The sequence below is a fragment of the Pipra filicauda genome, unplaced genomic scaffold, assembly GCF_003945595.2.
Source record: "Pipra filicauda isolate LSUMZ 115617 unplaced genomic scaffold, ASM394559v2 scaffold437_size563383_pilon, whole genome shotgun sequence".
Classification (NCBI taxonomy): Eukaryota; Metazoa; Chordata; class Aves; order Passeriformes; family Pipridae; genus Pipra; species Pipra filicauda.
The window spans coordinates 432,986-446,114 of NW_024104573.1; the positions used below are offsets into that span (position 1 = coordinate 432,986).

Below are 13,129 nucleotides of genomic sequence, written 5' to 3' on the forward strand. Positions count from 1 at the left end.
TTGTCCATTTAAAGAGCAGTTGCTTTCCTTTTCCGTCGCTGGCCGAAGCAGAGTTTATTATTTATACGGTTTTCCCGTGTCTTTCCGGCTTCGTTTTGGCATTTTCTGTTGGGTGCCATGAAGTGGAGCTCTTCGCTCGCGGCTGAGCTGGAGGAATTCCTGGGCTGCAGAGCAGCAGCTCCCGCGGTGCGGGAGGGACGGGGTTGTGTTTGCACGCGCAGAGCTGAGCGTGGGGACAGTCCTCCCCTCACCTGCACGGACTTTGGGGTGTAGCTCGCACTGCCCTCTCATTAACACCGGCACCTCAGGGGCTGTGCTTTGGGATAATTGTCCGTGTTGCTGTTTGAAGTAGACATGGCTCAATGGAATTCACCGAGTCCTCTGGGAAGCAGTTAATATCTCACCAGCACTAGTTCAGGGGCAGAAATGACTGAGATCTGGCTAACCAGGCTGACCACAGACTTAACAACCGGGGAGGTTTTCATGTGGGGGAAGGCAAGTTGCTTTGTTTCTTTTTTTTCTTTCTTTTTTTTCTAAGATGACATTGGTCTGTGGTTTGTTTGTTTAATTTCAATTGTCTTAAAGTTTATTTTTGCATTTCAAAAAAGCTCCAAAACATATTTGAGATATATTTGTGAGTTTGGCCTTTAGGGCATTTTTGCATTAAAATAAAATAGCTTGCATGCATTCTAGGCGTGGCAGCTGTTGAGCACAGGGTCTCTTGGATCTTAAGAACTCTGCTTCTTACATCACTTTTCTATTTAGCTCATAAAAACTTCTGTCTAATAACATTGCATACAGTGGAAAGTAATGATAAACATTGCTTTGTGGCTTGGTGTCTGTAGGTTGAGCTTTACCTGACCCCTTGTGAGCCAGGCGGGGCAGACCCCAGGTGCTTTCCCTCACTCTGGATTTACAGCATGTGCTGGCACTCTGAGGTGTACTCAGAGAGCAGACCCTCACAAATATTCAGATTAACTCAGTTGGTTCCTCTCCTTTGGTGATACTTAAGAAACAAAGCATTTTTGCATTGAAGGATGTAGTTCTCCTGGCCAATGAGTTTCTCTGCACTTATCGTGGTCCTAGTGAAGAACACACAGATGCTGCTGGTCACCAGAAGCTGTAGCACAAGCTTTTCTATCCTGCAGTACAAGTTCTCCGTGGGGGTGGGAGTAGGGTTGTGAAAAGAGCTCTGGCACATATAGGAAATCAGCACGTGAGTGCCACCAGTGGTCTCTCTAGAGGACAGGGCAGCTGTGTGCAGTGTGGGAACCCATGTGGTACCCGCTCTGGGCAGAGATGTTCTACTAGAAGGGGGCTTTCAGAAGTCCCCTTTGTAGTAGGGCTCACTATGCCCTTCCAATAACTACCTGGTGCTCACACTGTTCACTTCCACAAGGTTGAGGGTCTTACCTGAACCAGGCTAGTTACAGTCTTCAGCTGGGTTGACATTCCGCATCAGGAATAAACTTGGAGCAATTGCTTGGAGGTCAGGAGCTGGTGGGGATTAGAGGAAATACTCTGTTATCTTTTCATGTACAACTTCTCCTCTCTGCTTTTTTTTTTCTTTTGGACCTCATTCCCATGTGCACAGGCACCTGTTGAATTTGGGCATTACCATCAAAGTTTGATGGTAAAATGTTGAAGTCCAGAACAAGTATTAGACTCAGTCTTTCCCTTGTCTCCTTAGCCATTTTATGGTACATAGCAGACTTTATTTCTTGTTTAAAAGGTACCTGAATTCTGGGGTGTCAGGGCATTCTCCCCAGGTTCAGGTCACTTTGTACAAATTCTTGTCTTCTACTGTAGCTCAGTGTTGTGCTGAGTTATCTTGAAACCAGCTCGTGTTAAAGGAGTGACATTCTGATACTCGATTTTAGCACCACAAGAGTTGCCAGCGGGACTTTTTGCACAGTGAAGCTGTAACTGCTTGAACAGCAGGGTTTGTACTGTGCACTGGCCCTTCAGCTCTGAGTGAGTGGTGCTGTAGGAATAAGGAAAACTGGGTTGTGTTTTCTTGATTCGTTATGTCAATATTTGGTATAAAAGAAGCATAAATGTAGTTGTTAAATATCTGGTCTTTCTGTCAGTTCAGAGCTTCCTGCACATCCCTGAAGTAAAATTTGCACTGGCTGAAAGTTGCAGGTGCCCAAGGTTTGCAGTGGGATGTGGTGGTGATGGTGGTGCCTCTGGTAGCACTATTGTAATTATATGTGGGCACAATCTTCTACCAGTTGTGGATGTTTGCTGATGGCTGGTTTTTTTTGCAAATGGCACTAGATCCATGTGCTGGGCAGAAGGAGCAGCTTCCATGCTGCCAGCACAGTCATGCCCGAGCTGGAAGTATGAATTTCTTTCCTCCATGGGCATTAAAATTCTGTTTGTCTCAGAATTTCCTCTCCTAGTGTTATGTTGATCAGTTACTATAAAACTACCCGAGTGTTTAATGTGTGAGGTGGAGGTGTAGAGCCCTGCCTGCCACTGATACCATGGTTGCTGGTACATGGTGAGGGAGATGCAGGCCTGAGACAGAGGCTCCTTCATGCATTGTTCCCTTCCTGAAGACTCTAGTGCTCCTTTGTCAGATGTGTGTAAATAAAAGTATATTTTAAGCATCCTGGGGATGTTCCCATTTGTGTGGTTGGTCAGTGTTGTGCAGTGCTCCAAACCCTCAGAGGACCAGTTTGGGGAAGTTTGTTAGGAATTTGGGAAGCTGTTTTGGAGTGGAAGGTGGTGTGGCTGGTCCCGTGGGCAGGAGTGGTGGGCGTAGGGCAGTTTCAGAGCAGCAGCAGTGCACTGATCAGTTTGTTCGGGGCTTTTCGGCATTGCGCTTCCTTCAGCTGGAAAGCTCCCGGGACAGACTCGCAACAGTGTTTCACTACCTGCTTTCTCTGTTGGCATAGGAGCCCGAACTGCAGGTTTTACCAGCATCTCATTGGAGGAAACAAGGGAAGAGACTGGGTGACTCCTGGGGTCAGTGGTTCTTCACTTCTCAGGGATAGCACAGAATTCCCAGAGAGGGGTTTACTGTTCCCTCAGAGCTGAGCTGAAGCATAGTTTGACTTAAATAATATTTCTTTAGGAAATATATTTCTTTAGGAGCGAAAGATGAGTTTGCTACTACAAAAGACTTTTTTAAATGCATCAGTACAGCAGCTCTAGGCTTTTCTCTCACTATCTCCAAGCTGAATCTTTCTAGGTGATGGTTTGACTGACCCTCTTCCTTGAAAGCTTGTTGTGACCAGCATGAGAGTGTTTCAGGTGCTCTAATAAGCATTCCTCTGTGTTCAGAGGAGCATAATTCAGAATTTCTCATCCAGGATGGAACCTGGACTCTATGGAAGGTAAGGACCAGTTGTGTTGTTAGTGGGCTGCTGATGTAAGTTAGTCCTGCTTGCAGCTTGACTAGAGAGTGAGACTGGCTGTACTGTTACTTCCTAACACTGAATATTTTCATTTTCCTTCTAGCAAGCTGGCAAGACAGATCTGTACGCTCAGTAATACTGTCAGAACAGGTGCTCTCTGAGCCTCAGCCTTGTAAAGAGCAACATGCACTTTCAAATTCTAAAATTAGGTGTCATCCAAGGGGCTCCAGAAGCTGCAGTCCTAATCACAGTTGTATTGCTGTGCGTGATTCCCGAGGGTATAGCTGCAGCATTGTAGTGTGGGGGTGACCCAGCCAGGAGTTCTCCTGTGCTCTCAGGATGTGGTCTGTAGGTTGTTGCTGCTCTGAGGGGAAGCCCCAGCCAAGTCTGGGCATCACTCTTGGTCTGAGCTTTTGTTGAATTAAACAATGAAAGGATGAGTGGACCCTCATCTGAGTCCATGCATAATGGTCACCCCAGGTGCTCTGCTGCTTATTATTGAAGTTGCATCACAAGCTGTGGCTTGGGAAGCATCTCCCTGAACTCCCAGGTGACTCCACTCCTCTCCCAAGACCAGCACAGAGTGCACGCAGTGTTTGTCTCTAATTGCCAACTTCCAAGGGTGTTTACTCTGCTGAGTCTGGTAGATATTGTGCTGTAGTTACTAAGCAGGCATCTGAATGAGCTTCTAAAAATAGCTTATCCCTTTACAAGAAGGTGAGGTGCTGCCTAATTGGGGCCAAACCCAGGATGAGGAATGGGAAGAGAAGTATAGGTCAGGTGAATCTATTGTAAAATTAAGTAAACCTTTTCAGGTGCTGATTGGATTAGCTGCATTGCTGGCTTAATGCTGGTGATAGTCCTGTGCAACTTCACAGATCTGTAGTAGTATGTGTTATACTGTTATTCCTCAGACAGAGATCGGAACTTCAGTCAGTACCTGTAGAGTAGTTTCTCATTTGAAGGTGGATTTTCCTCCAAGATCTTTACTTGGAAATTCTTTGAAAAGTTATTTTGCTCAAAAGTGTTGTGATAGACATTTGCTTGCAACTTCTCTGTTCTTTAGTAGCTGGGGAGAAGCCTTTCTTCATCTGCTCACAACTCTGAGGTTGAACCCAGGTGGGATAGTGTAATGTTTGAGTCAGAGATGTACATGTAAGCTTTGCTGCCCAGAGAGATTGTCCTGTGCATGCCTGGTTAGGCTTCATGTGTTGCACGAGGCACACCTTCCCATGTCCTTGTATATATAATAATTTTTTGTACTGCGTTATCCTTTTTCAGGTAAATGAGGTCATGTTCAAAATCATGTTTTTTAATCACTCTCCATCTGTCATGCTTTATAGTCACTTCTAAAAAAATAGAGGGAAGCTGTTCCTGCCTTGTTTGCCTCAAAGCTGCATTTTGACATGTGATGGCCAACTGAATGGGTTAGCTTGGCAAACACATAGTGGTACTTAGTGGCTTTCTTGATCTCTGACAGGTCACAAGGCTGCTTTCTCAGGTAGTGACAGTGACTGCTTAGAGGTCATCTATACACTCATGAGTGTCACTGAACAAGATAATGCAGGTGATGCTTTGGTCATGCTACTGGTGGTTGTAAATGAAGCCAAAGTGATTGTTTTGTGGAGGGAGCCTTTTTGCTGTAGACAATTCTGGTGGCTGCTTGATAGGCCATGGGGAAAAAGTTATCATTCCCAGACTATCAGGCCAAAGCCAGAATTAATGTATCCCATTGGATAAGTAAGGTAACAGGGCTCAGTTTGAAAATAATGCCAGTTCTAGTCTGTGGATTATGACTGGCAATTGTCAAAAATGTGGCAAGTACTGATTTAGAAGTCACAGATAAAATAAATGATGACTGTAGGACCCAGAATAACAAGATGAAGAAAAGATCCATGGCAGCCACAGGAACTTGGAGGCCGGTGCAAGTCAGGAAATTGCACGGGGTGAGCGGCTGCTCCCTTTGCATTTCCAAACCTGACTGTTCTTAGAGTGCTTGTTGTTTCTCTGCGTGCCTTCTCAGCGTTGAGAGCATTCAGCCCGCACCTGTCTCCGCTGGCAGCCTCTCCCTTTGTCGGGGCTGGGACCCTTTCCCTGGCTGCGCCCACGCAGGCAGCAGCACAGCAGCAGTGTTTACATCCTGCAGCGAGCCCACGTGCTCGGGAGCGGCAGGCAGGCGTGACAGCCGCTGATCCGCAGTGTTGGGAGCGGGCAGCCGTGCTCCCGCAGCTGCTCTCGCTCCGCTTGCATTGCTGCAGGATGGAAGTTGGGAAGCGGTAGCTTCTCCCTTTCGGGAAATGTCCTTCAGGGGTTCTGCGTGATGCCAGGTGCCTCAGGCAGAAGCAATGCCTTTTGGCATAATTTTGTTTCTTCTATGTTGCTGTATCATTGCTTTTTCCGGTTTCCTTGGCATCGCTGCTGCAAGTGCAGAGAGCAGATAGGCAGCAGGGATGTGAGGAGGGGCAGGGCCACCCCCTCCTTCAGCAGCGTGTGCGGGTGATGGCTTCCAGTGATTAACTGCAGCCCGAGGGGGTACGTGTTGTATTTGACTGGCCAGAGCAGTTATCTGCATTGAGAACCTGGATGGTTGCCTGGTCAGAACACTTAGTGTATTTGAATTGTTTATGCTGGAGCTCACCAGACAGAAACCAGGCAGAAAATTTTGAGAAATAGTTTGATCTAAAGCCTTGCTACTTTTCATCATATCACAGCTCCTATAGACACAGGTGTGGGTCTCAGTGTGCGCGGTTCAATTTCTTTAAAACCAGACTGTGGTTTCAGTAGCTCAGGTGCTCTTTATTGGTCTGTCCTGGAAGTAGATGAAGTAGAAATTCCATGTAAAAAACAGGAGGCAGAACATGAGGGAACAATGTTACTTCTTTGCACAGTTCACCTTCACCCTTCACAGTGTTGCCCCTTTTCACTTCCAGGATACTGTTCTCACAGTGCCTGCCCTTCTCAAAGCTCAGCATGTGGCCACATCACACAGTGCTCTGAAGGGAAGAGCCGACATAAATACTTGAGGTGAAAATAGGAAAGGTGTAACGACATACAAAAAAAAAGTCACTACACATTTGGGTGGCAGATGAAAGGGACTGACCTTTAAGAGACTCCCTGATGCACCTGCCCTATGTAGACAGGGAGGCTCATACCTCTGTCAGAGGGAAGAGCTTCACAGCATAAATCATGTTTTCATCTCTCCTAAAGATCAAATCTGAAGTGAAGTAAAAAGAGAGGCTATACATGAGTTAGCAGGAAGTTGAGCTATGTTTGTACTAGAATAATAAACACGGAAACACTTCTTTTGCTGAAGTATGTCTTTAGGGTGGTTTGAATAATAGCTTACAGGAGCAGAGCTTTGTGGTTTGATAGGAGCAGCAGATTTTATGCATTAAGGATTTTTTTCTGTGTATATTTGTCCTTTGTTTCACCGTAACTCTTTTTGATTGTCCCATAGCTGTAAACTGTAGCTGCTGTGTATGTGTATATAAAAGTTGGTTTTCCTTTTTTAGCAATTGTTTGTTAGAAGAACAAATGCCAGTATCTTCTTTGGGGAAGGAAAATCCTCTAGAATCCTTTTGTGTTTTGATCACAGGGAAGTTCTTTGTAATGTTATCATCCATGTCCTCAAACTTCCATCCGTTTTCTCATTGCAGGATGAACAGTTTTTAGGTTTTGGTTCAGATGAAGAAGTCAAAGTACGAAGTCCCACCAGGTCCCCCACAGGTAAGTTCAAATCGCAGGATTGGGTGTTGACTTTCTGTTTTCCTTTGTGATGGCTTTGCTGAGCTTCTTCTGTTTGTTCCATCAAATCTCATTCACCATAAAAGCCACCCCAGTCTCTGGATTTAACGCAGTTAAGTGTTGGACTCTGTATGTCTGATCTGTAAAGGAACAGAGAAACTTTGAGAAAAAGAATTATACTGATGAGACCAGTATTTGAAACCTCATGTCAGAGGTTTGACTGGTACTAGAGAAGAAGGATTTTTTTTTTTTTCAACCAGCTGTGATCTGCTTAAAAAAAATCTTTTAATGTGTTTAAAAGGTGGCGTGTGCCCTTGAGAATTATTGCCCCTGCCCAACATGAGGTTGGTACTGGGTTTGTGCCATTGCATATCTAGTTGTTGGGAAAAGGCAAGCTTGCATTTTTAAAAATGTTATCTCCATGATATCTTATGTGGGAGAAGAGGTTTGTTGGGAAGGTACTCTCTACATGTAGTGATAAAATGGTATTTCTATTTGTTGATTATCTGAAATGTTTTGGCAACTTGTGCAGGCAGTGTGACTGATACTGAGTAAATACTTGTGTGACCTGGGTAATGCTGATCCCACACTCAGAGAAATTTAATATGTACTCTGCTTTCTCTACTTCCCTCTCAGTTAAATCTAGTCCACGGAAACCTCGTGGGAGGCCCCGGAGCAGTTCTGACCGAAGTTCAGCTGTACTGTCAGACTCTTCGTCGGTGTGTTCCCCTTCGAGCAAGTCTGAAACCACATCCATGGAGAAAGTAAAGAAGAAGGAGTCGAAGAGTGGGGAAAAAAGACGAGGAAGACCTCCAACACTTACAAGTGTGAAATTCAAATTATCACAAGAGAAGGACACATCAGACATTCAGAAGGGCAGCAAAGAAGAAAAAGAGAGTCTGAAAAAAATCAAAAGGTCACCATCCACTACATTTCAGCAAGCAGCTAAAATCAAGAAATTAAGAACTAGTAAGCTCTCCCCACTGAAATCTAAATTCAAGCCTGGGGCAAAACTTCAGATTGGGAGGAAGAGCGTTCAGATCGTGCGCAGGAGAGGCAGGCCACCGTCCTCTGAACGGGTAAAGACTTCCTCAACTTTAGTCATAAACTCACAGCTGGAGAAGCCTCAGAGGATTCGCAAAGAAAAGGATGGCACGCCACCTCTCACAAAGGAAGAGAAGACTGCTGTCAGACAGAGCCCGCGCAGGATTAAACCCGTTAGGATTATACCTTCCACCAAAAGGACAGATGCCACAATTGCTAAGCAACTCTTGCAGAGGGCTAAAAAAGGAGCACAAAAAAAGATTGAGAAAGAAGCAGCCAAACTGCAGGGCAGGAAGGGGAGAACCCAGCTCAAAAATATCCGACAGTTCATCATGCCAGTTGTGAGTGCGATCTCTTCACGGATTATCAAAACACCCAAACGGTTTATTGAGGATGAAGACTACGATCCTCCTATTAAAATATCCAGACTAGAATCCACACCAAACAGCAGGTTCAGCGCTACATCTTGTGGCTCCAGTGAAAAGTCCAGTGCTGCTTCTCAGCATTCGTCTCAGATGTCTTCGGACTCCTCACGGTCCAGCAGCCCCAGCGTGGATACATCTACGGACTCCCAGGCTTCCGAGGAGATGCAGACACTTTCTGAGGAGCGAAGCAATACTCCAGAAGTTCACACTCCACTGCCTGTTTCTCAGTCCCCTGAAAATGATAACAGTGATAGGCGAAACAGAAGATTTTCGATAACAGAAAGAAGTTTTGGCCAGAGGACTGCAAAAAAGCTGTCGGCCTTACCAAGTGTGCCGCAGCAGCAATCTTCCTCCTCTCCTCCTCCCCCTTTGCTCACTCCCCCACCACCACTGCAGCCTGCTTCCAGCATCTCAGACCATACCCCTTGGCTAATGCCTCCAACCATACCATTAGCCTCGCCCTTTCTTCCTGCTTCTGCTGCACCCATGCAAGAGAAACGAAAGTCAATTCTGCGAGAGCCGACGTTTAGGTGGACCTCCCTGAAACATTCCAGGTCAGAGCCGCAGTACTTCTCATCAGCAAAATATGCCAAAGAGGGTCTTATTCGCAAACCAATATTTGATAACTTCAGACCCCCACCGCTGACACCGGAGGACGTTGGCTTTGCATCTGGCTTCTCAACACCAGGTGCCACGGCTCCTACACGTCTGTTTTCGCTTCACTCTGGAGCCAGGTTTGACATGCACAAGAGAAGTCCTCTGCTGCGAGCACCCCGGTTCACGCCGAGCGAGGCCCACTCCCGGATCTTCGAGTCAGTAACTCTGCCCTCATCAGTGGGTCGCGCCGCTACAGGGACCTCTGCTGCGGGTGTGTCCTCTCGGAGGCGGAAGAGGAAAGCGTTCAGCCCCATCCGATCAGAACCCAGATCTCCTTCACACTCCATGAGGACAAGGAGCGGGAGGCTTAGTACCTCTGACCTGACAACTCTCACCCCACAGTCTTCTGTCTCTTCCTCATTAACTAGCATTTCAGTTAGTTCTCTCGCCACTAGTGCCTTAAATTCAACTTTTACTTTTCCCTCTCATTCCCTATCTCAGTCTGGGGAATCAGCAGAAAGAAGCCAGAGACCGAGGAAGCAAACGAGCGCTCCAGCAGAGCCTTTCTCATCCAGTAGCCCTACTCCTCTCTTCCCTTGGTTCACATCGAGTCCCCAGACAGAGAGAGGCAGAAACAAGGACAGGGCAGCAGAGGAACTCTCCAAAGATAAAGATGCTGACAAAAACCTGGAGAAGGACAAGAGCAGAGAGAAAGACAGAGAGAGGGAAAAGGAGAACAAACGGGAGTCAAGGAAAGAGAAAAGGAGAAAAGGGTCAGAAATTCAGAGTAGCTCTGCTTTGTTTCCTGTAGGTAAAATGCCCAAAGAAAAAGTTGTCAGCGAAGATGTTGCAGCATCATCATCTGCCAAAAAAACTGCTGGGCGGAAGAAGTCTACAGCAGTAGATCCCACGGCAGATGTTTCCACTGCTGCTCTGGTAGATACGGCAGCTGTCAAAACCAAAACTTCCAAGAAAGGTAGAGGGGGCTTAGACAAATCAGACCTGGACGTCAGCCCCGCTGTGCCATCTTTGGAGAAGGAAAAAGCTCTGCGTCTTTCTGCTCCTTCGTCAAGCACTGTTAAACATTCCGCTTCCTCCATCAGCTCTATGTTGGCTCAAGCAGACAAACTGCCAATGACTGACAAGAGGGTGGCCAGTCTTCTGAAAAAGGCAAAAGCCCAGCTGTACAAGATTGAGAAGAGCAAGTCCCTCAAACAAGCGGATCAGCCAAAAGCGCAGGTATTCCTTTTTCCAAGTTGAATTTTTTGCTAGAGTGCATCTTACTTTGAACTTGCTCTGAAAGTCACAGTAGCTTTTGTATCCTGAGTGAGAAGAATTAATGTGCCAAGCAAAGCAGCTGTTAGTGCAACAGATGGCAAATGATTAGAAAACAAGGAGCCCTGGGCAGAAGCTGAGGGGAAGAGGGAGCTACTGTGTAGTGAGCTCAGGGGGGAGCTGCGTGTGTTTTAGAGACCAGTATGGCATAGCTGCTTATTGGGTTTCTCTGAATAAATCTAAGCAAAGTGATGGTCTAGAGTAGTACTGTCTCTGAAAAGTGCAGTTCCAGTAAAATACGGTGTCTCTCTTGGCCTTGACATTTCTTGTGGACCCTCCTTGAGTGTAAGGCTGGCTTCTGCAGAGCAAGTTGTTCCCTTAGTCTCTCTTGGTTTTTAACTTTGCACAGTGATCTGTCACTTATGAGAGGGAAGAAAATCCATTGGGATTTCACCTCTGATTTGGGGGACTGCTTCCTACTATTTTCCTCTTTTCCCTCTCCTCCACACCAAACCCACCCTTTTCTGCAGTCCTCTTTACCTACCAGAAAGGGAGGTGAGATACACTTTCAGGGAATACTTTTTATTTAAACTTTTACTTTTCCTAACATTATTAGTGTTGAAAATCACTAGCACATATTTCAAATAGAAAATTCTCCAACTGGTGTCTCCAAAATGAAGAAGTATTTACTTCTGTATGTCTGACCTGGTGTAGCAGAAGCCCAGGCCCTCACAGTTGCTTGTTTGGGGTAGTTCTTTTGGTGGGAGATATTCCAGAATCTTATGATCAAAACACAGAAAATGGCACTAAAATGCTGCATTTGTTTAGCACCTAGTAAACAGAAGCCCTTCATCTGAGACACCACCATCTGCAAAGCTCTCAAACAGCCTCATTTACTTCTGCCTTCTGCTGGATCAGTCAGCACTGAGTGCTGGTGCAAATCCAGTGGACTCTGATATTTGCGATGTCAGTGCCTTGATAACATGGCTTCATGAGCAAGTTGGTTTTCCAGTAGCGGACAGAAACTTACCTTGTAGCTCCAACTGATTAAAACCTCTTGCTCTCTTGCATTTATCCTCCCTTGGATAGCTGAGGTTTAGAAGGCTGAATCTTTGTTTTTATCACGATTCTTACAAAGTGCAAGCTAAGGTATAGTTTATCTCTGCTTAGAAGTTTCCATTACATGTTTCTCAGCCTCGTTTTGGTACCTTTCTTAGGAATACTGTCTGTTGTCATGTTCTGAAATCTAGGGGCAAGAGAGTGATTCATCAGAAACATCAGTCCGAGGACCACGAATAAAACATGTTTGCAGGAGAGCAGCTGTTGCGCTGGGCCGCAAGCGAGCAGTGTTTCCTGATGACATGCCCACTCTGAGTGCCTTACCGTGGGAAGAGCGGGAGAAGATACTGTCTTCCATGGGGAACGATGGTGAGTTGGGATTTCTAGTTTTTGTCTGGATTTGTACAAAGTCAGCTTCTGTTGACTGCTTACAATGAGGACTTCAAGTGATTAACAAGGGAAAATATGTTAGAGGTCCGGGCTCTCTATTACAGTGCCACTCAAACAGGGTTAATCCTTTCAGCCACTGGGAATTGTATCAAATACATGTGTTCTGCACCAAACTTGTGTTCTGCAGAGGGGTGTGTGTGCGTATACACGTGTACACATCTGTGTATACACGCACTGACATACGAGTGTATACACACTCGTGTGGTTCTGCACATGAACTTAGACTTCTTGGACTAAATTAGGCACTCCTGAAACATTCTTTAACATCAGCAAATTCACATTAGAAATGTTCTCTTGATAGATAAGTCATCGATAGCTGGCTCAGAAGAGGCTGAACCTCTTGCTCCACCTATAAAGCCCATTAAGCCGGTTACCAGAAACAAGGCACAGCAAGAACCTCCGGTGAAGAAAGGCCGGCGCTCCAGGCGCTGTGGGCAGTGTTCGGGCTGTCAAGTTCCAGAGGACTGTGGTGTCTGCACTAACTGTCTAGACAAACCCAAGTTTGGTGGGCGCAATATAAAGAAGCAGTGCTGCAAGTAAGTGAGAAACTATGCCTGCACTGACTGGGATAAGTGTACCCTCACTCCGGGCCAGGAACAGCAGATTTGCCCTGTAGTATGGGCTTGGAGTGAGCTTGGCCTGGGCTGAGGCTGGATCAAAGCAGGGGACTATAAACAGCTTAAGAGTCAAGATCCCAAATCAAGATGAGCTTGTTATGAGCTCTTTCTCTGGAGGTCACTTCTGGTTTATTCTCCCCAGTTTGACGAAACTGGCATTGAGAAGTGTTTGGTGTGAGACCAAAGGCTTCTGTTATGGGATTTTGCAAGGGAGGCAATGTACACATAAATATTTTTCTCTTATTTTCCAAATTGCATTCATGAAGAGCTTATGTTTTCTAGATGATGCTTATCTGGCTTATATACACTTTGTATATCAAAGATGTCTCTAGGTGTCATTAAGAAATACCACTCTTCTTTGATATCTCCTGTCATTTTTTGTACATATCCCTTAGATTGAACATTTTTAAATTGCTGCATTAAATTGATTTTACCAGGCTAGATAATCTATCTGAAAGGGCAGCTGCTAAAGCAACACCAGTAGGTTGTTGTGGTATGAGAACTGTTTATAAAACCTTGCTGTGAGAATTGCTGTGTGAGAGTACTCTGCAGG

At 45.7% G+C, this 13,129-nt stretch overlaps 1 protein-coding gene across 2 annotated transcripts in view; it reads left to right on the plus strand.

Annotated features, from left to right (window-relative positions):
* KMT2A (lysine methyltransferase 2A) overlaps window positions 1-13,129 on the plus strand; it is a 40,145-nt gene that overhangs the window by 1,345 nt on the left and 25,671 nt on the right. For both annotated transcript variants that reach the window (XM_027737717.2, XM_027737716.2), the window contains exons 2-5: window positions 7,022-7,091; window positions 7,746-10,414; window positions 11,701-11,878; window positions 12,261-12,495. In XM_027737717.2, the coding sequence (XP_027593518.1) occupies window positions 7,022-7,091; window positions 7,746-10,414; window positions 11,701-11,878; window positions 12,261-12,495 (3,152 nt within the window). The remainder of the gene's footprint in view (window positions 1-7,021; window positions 7,092-7,745; window positions 10,415-11,700; window positions 11,879-12,260; window positions 12,496-13,129) is intronic.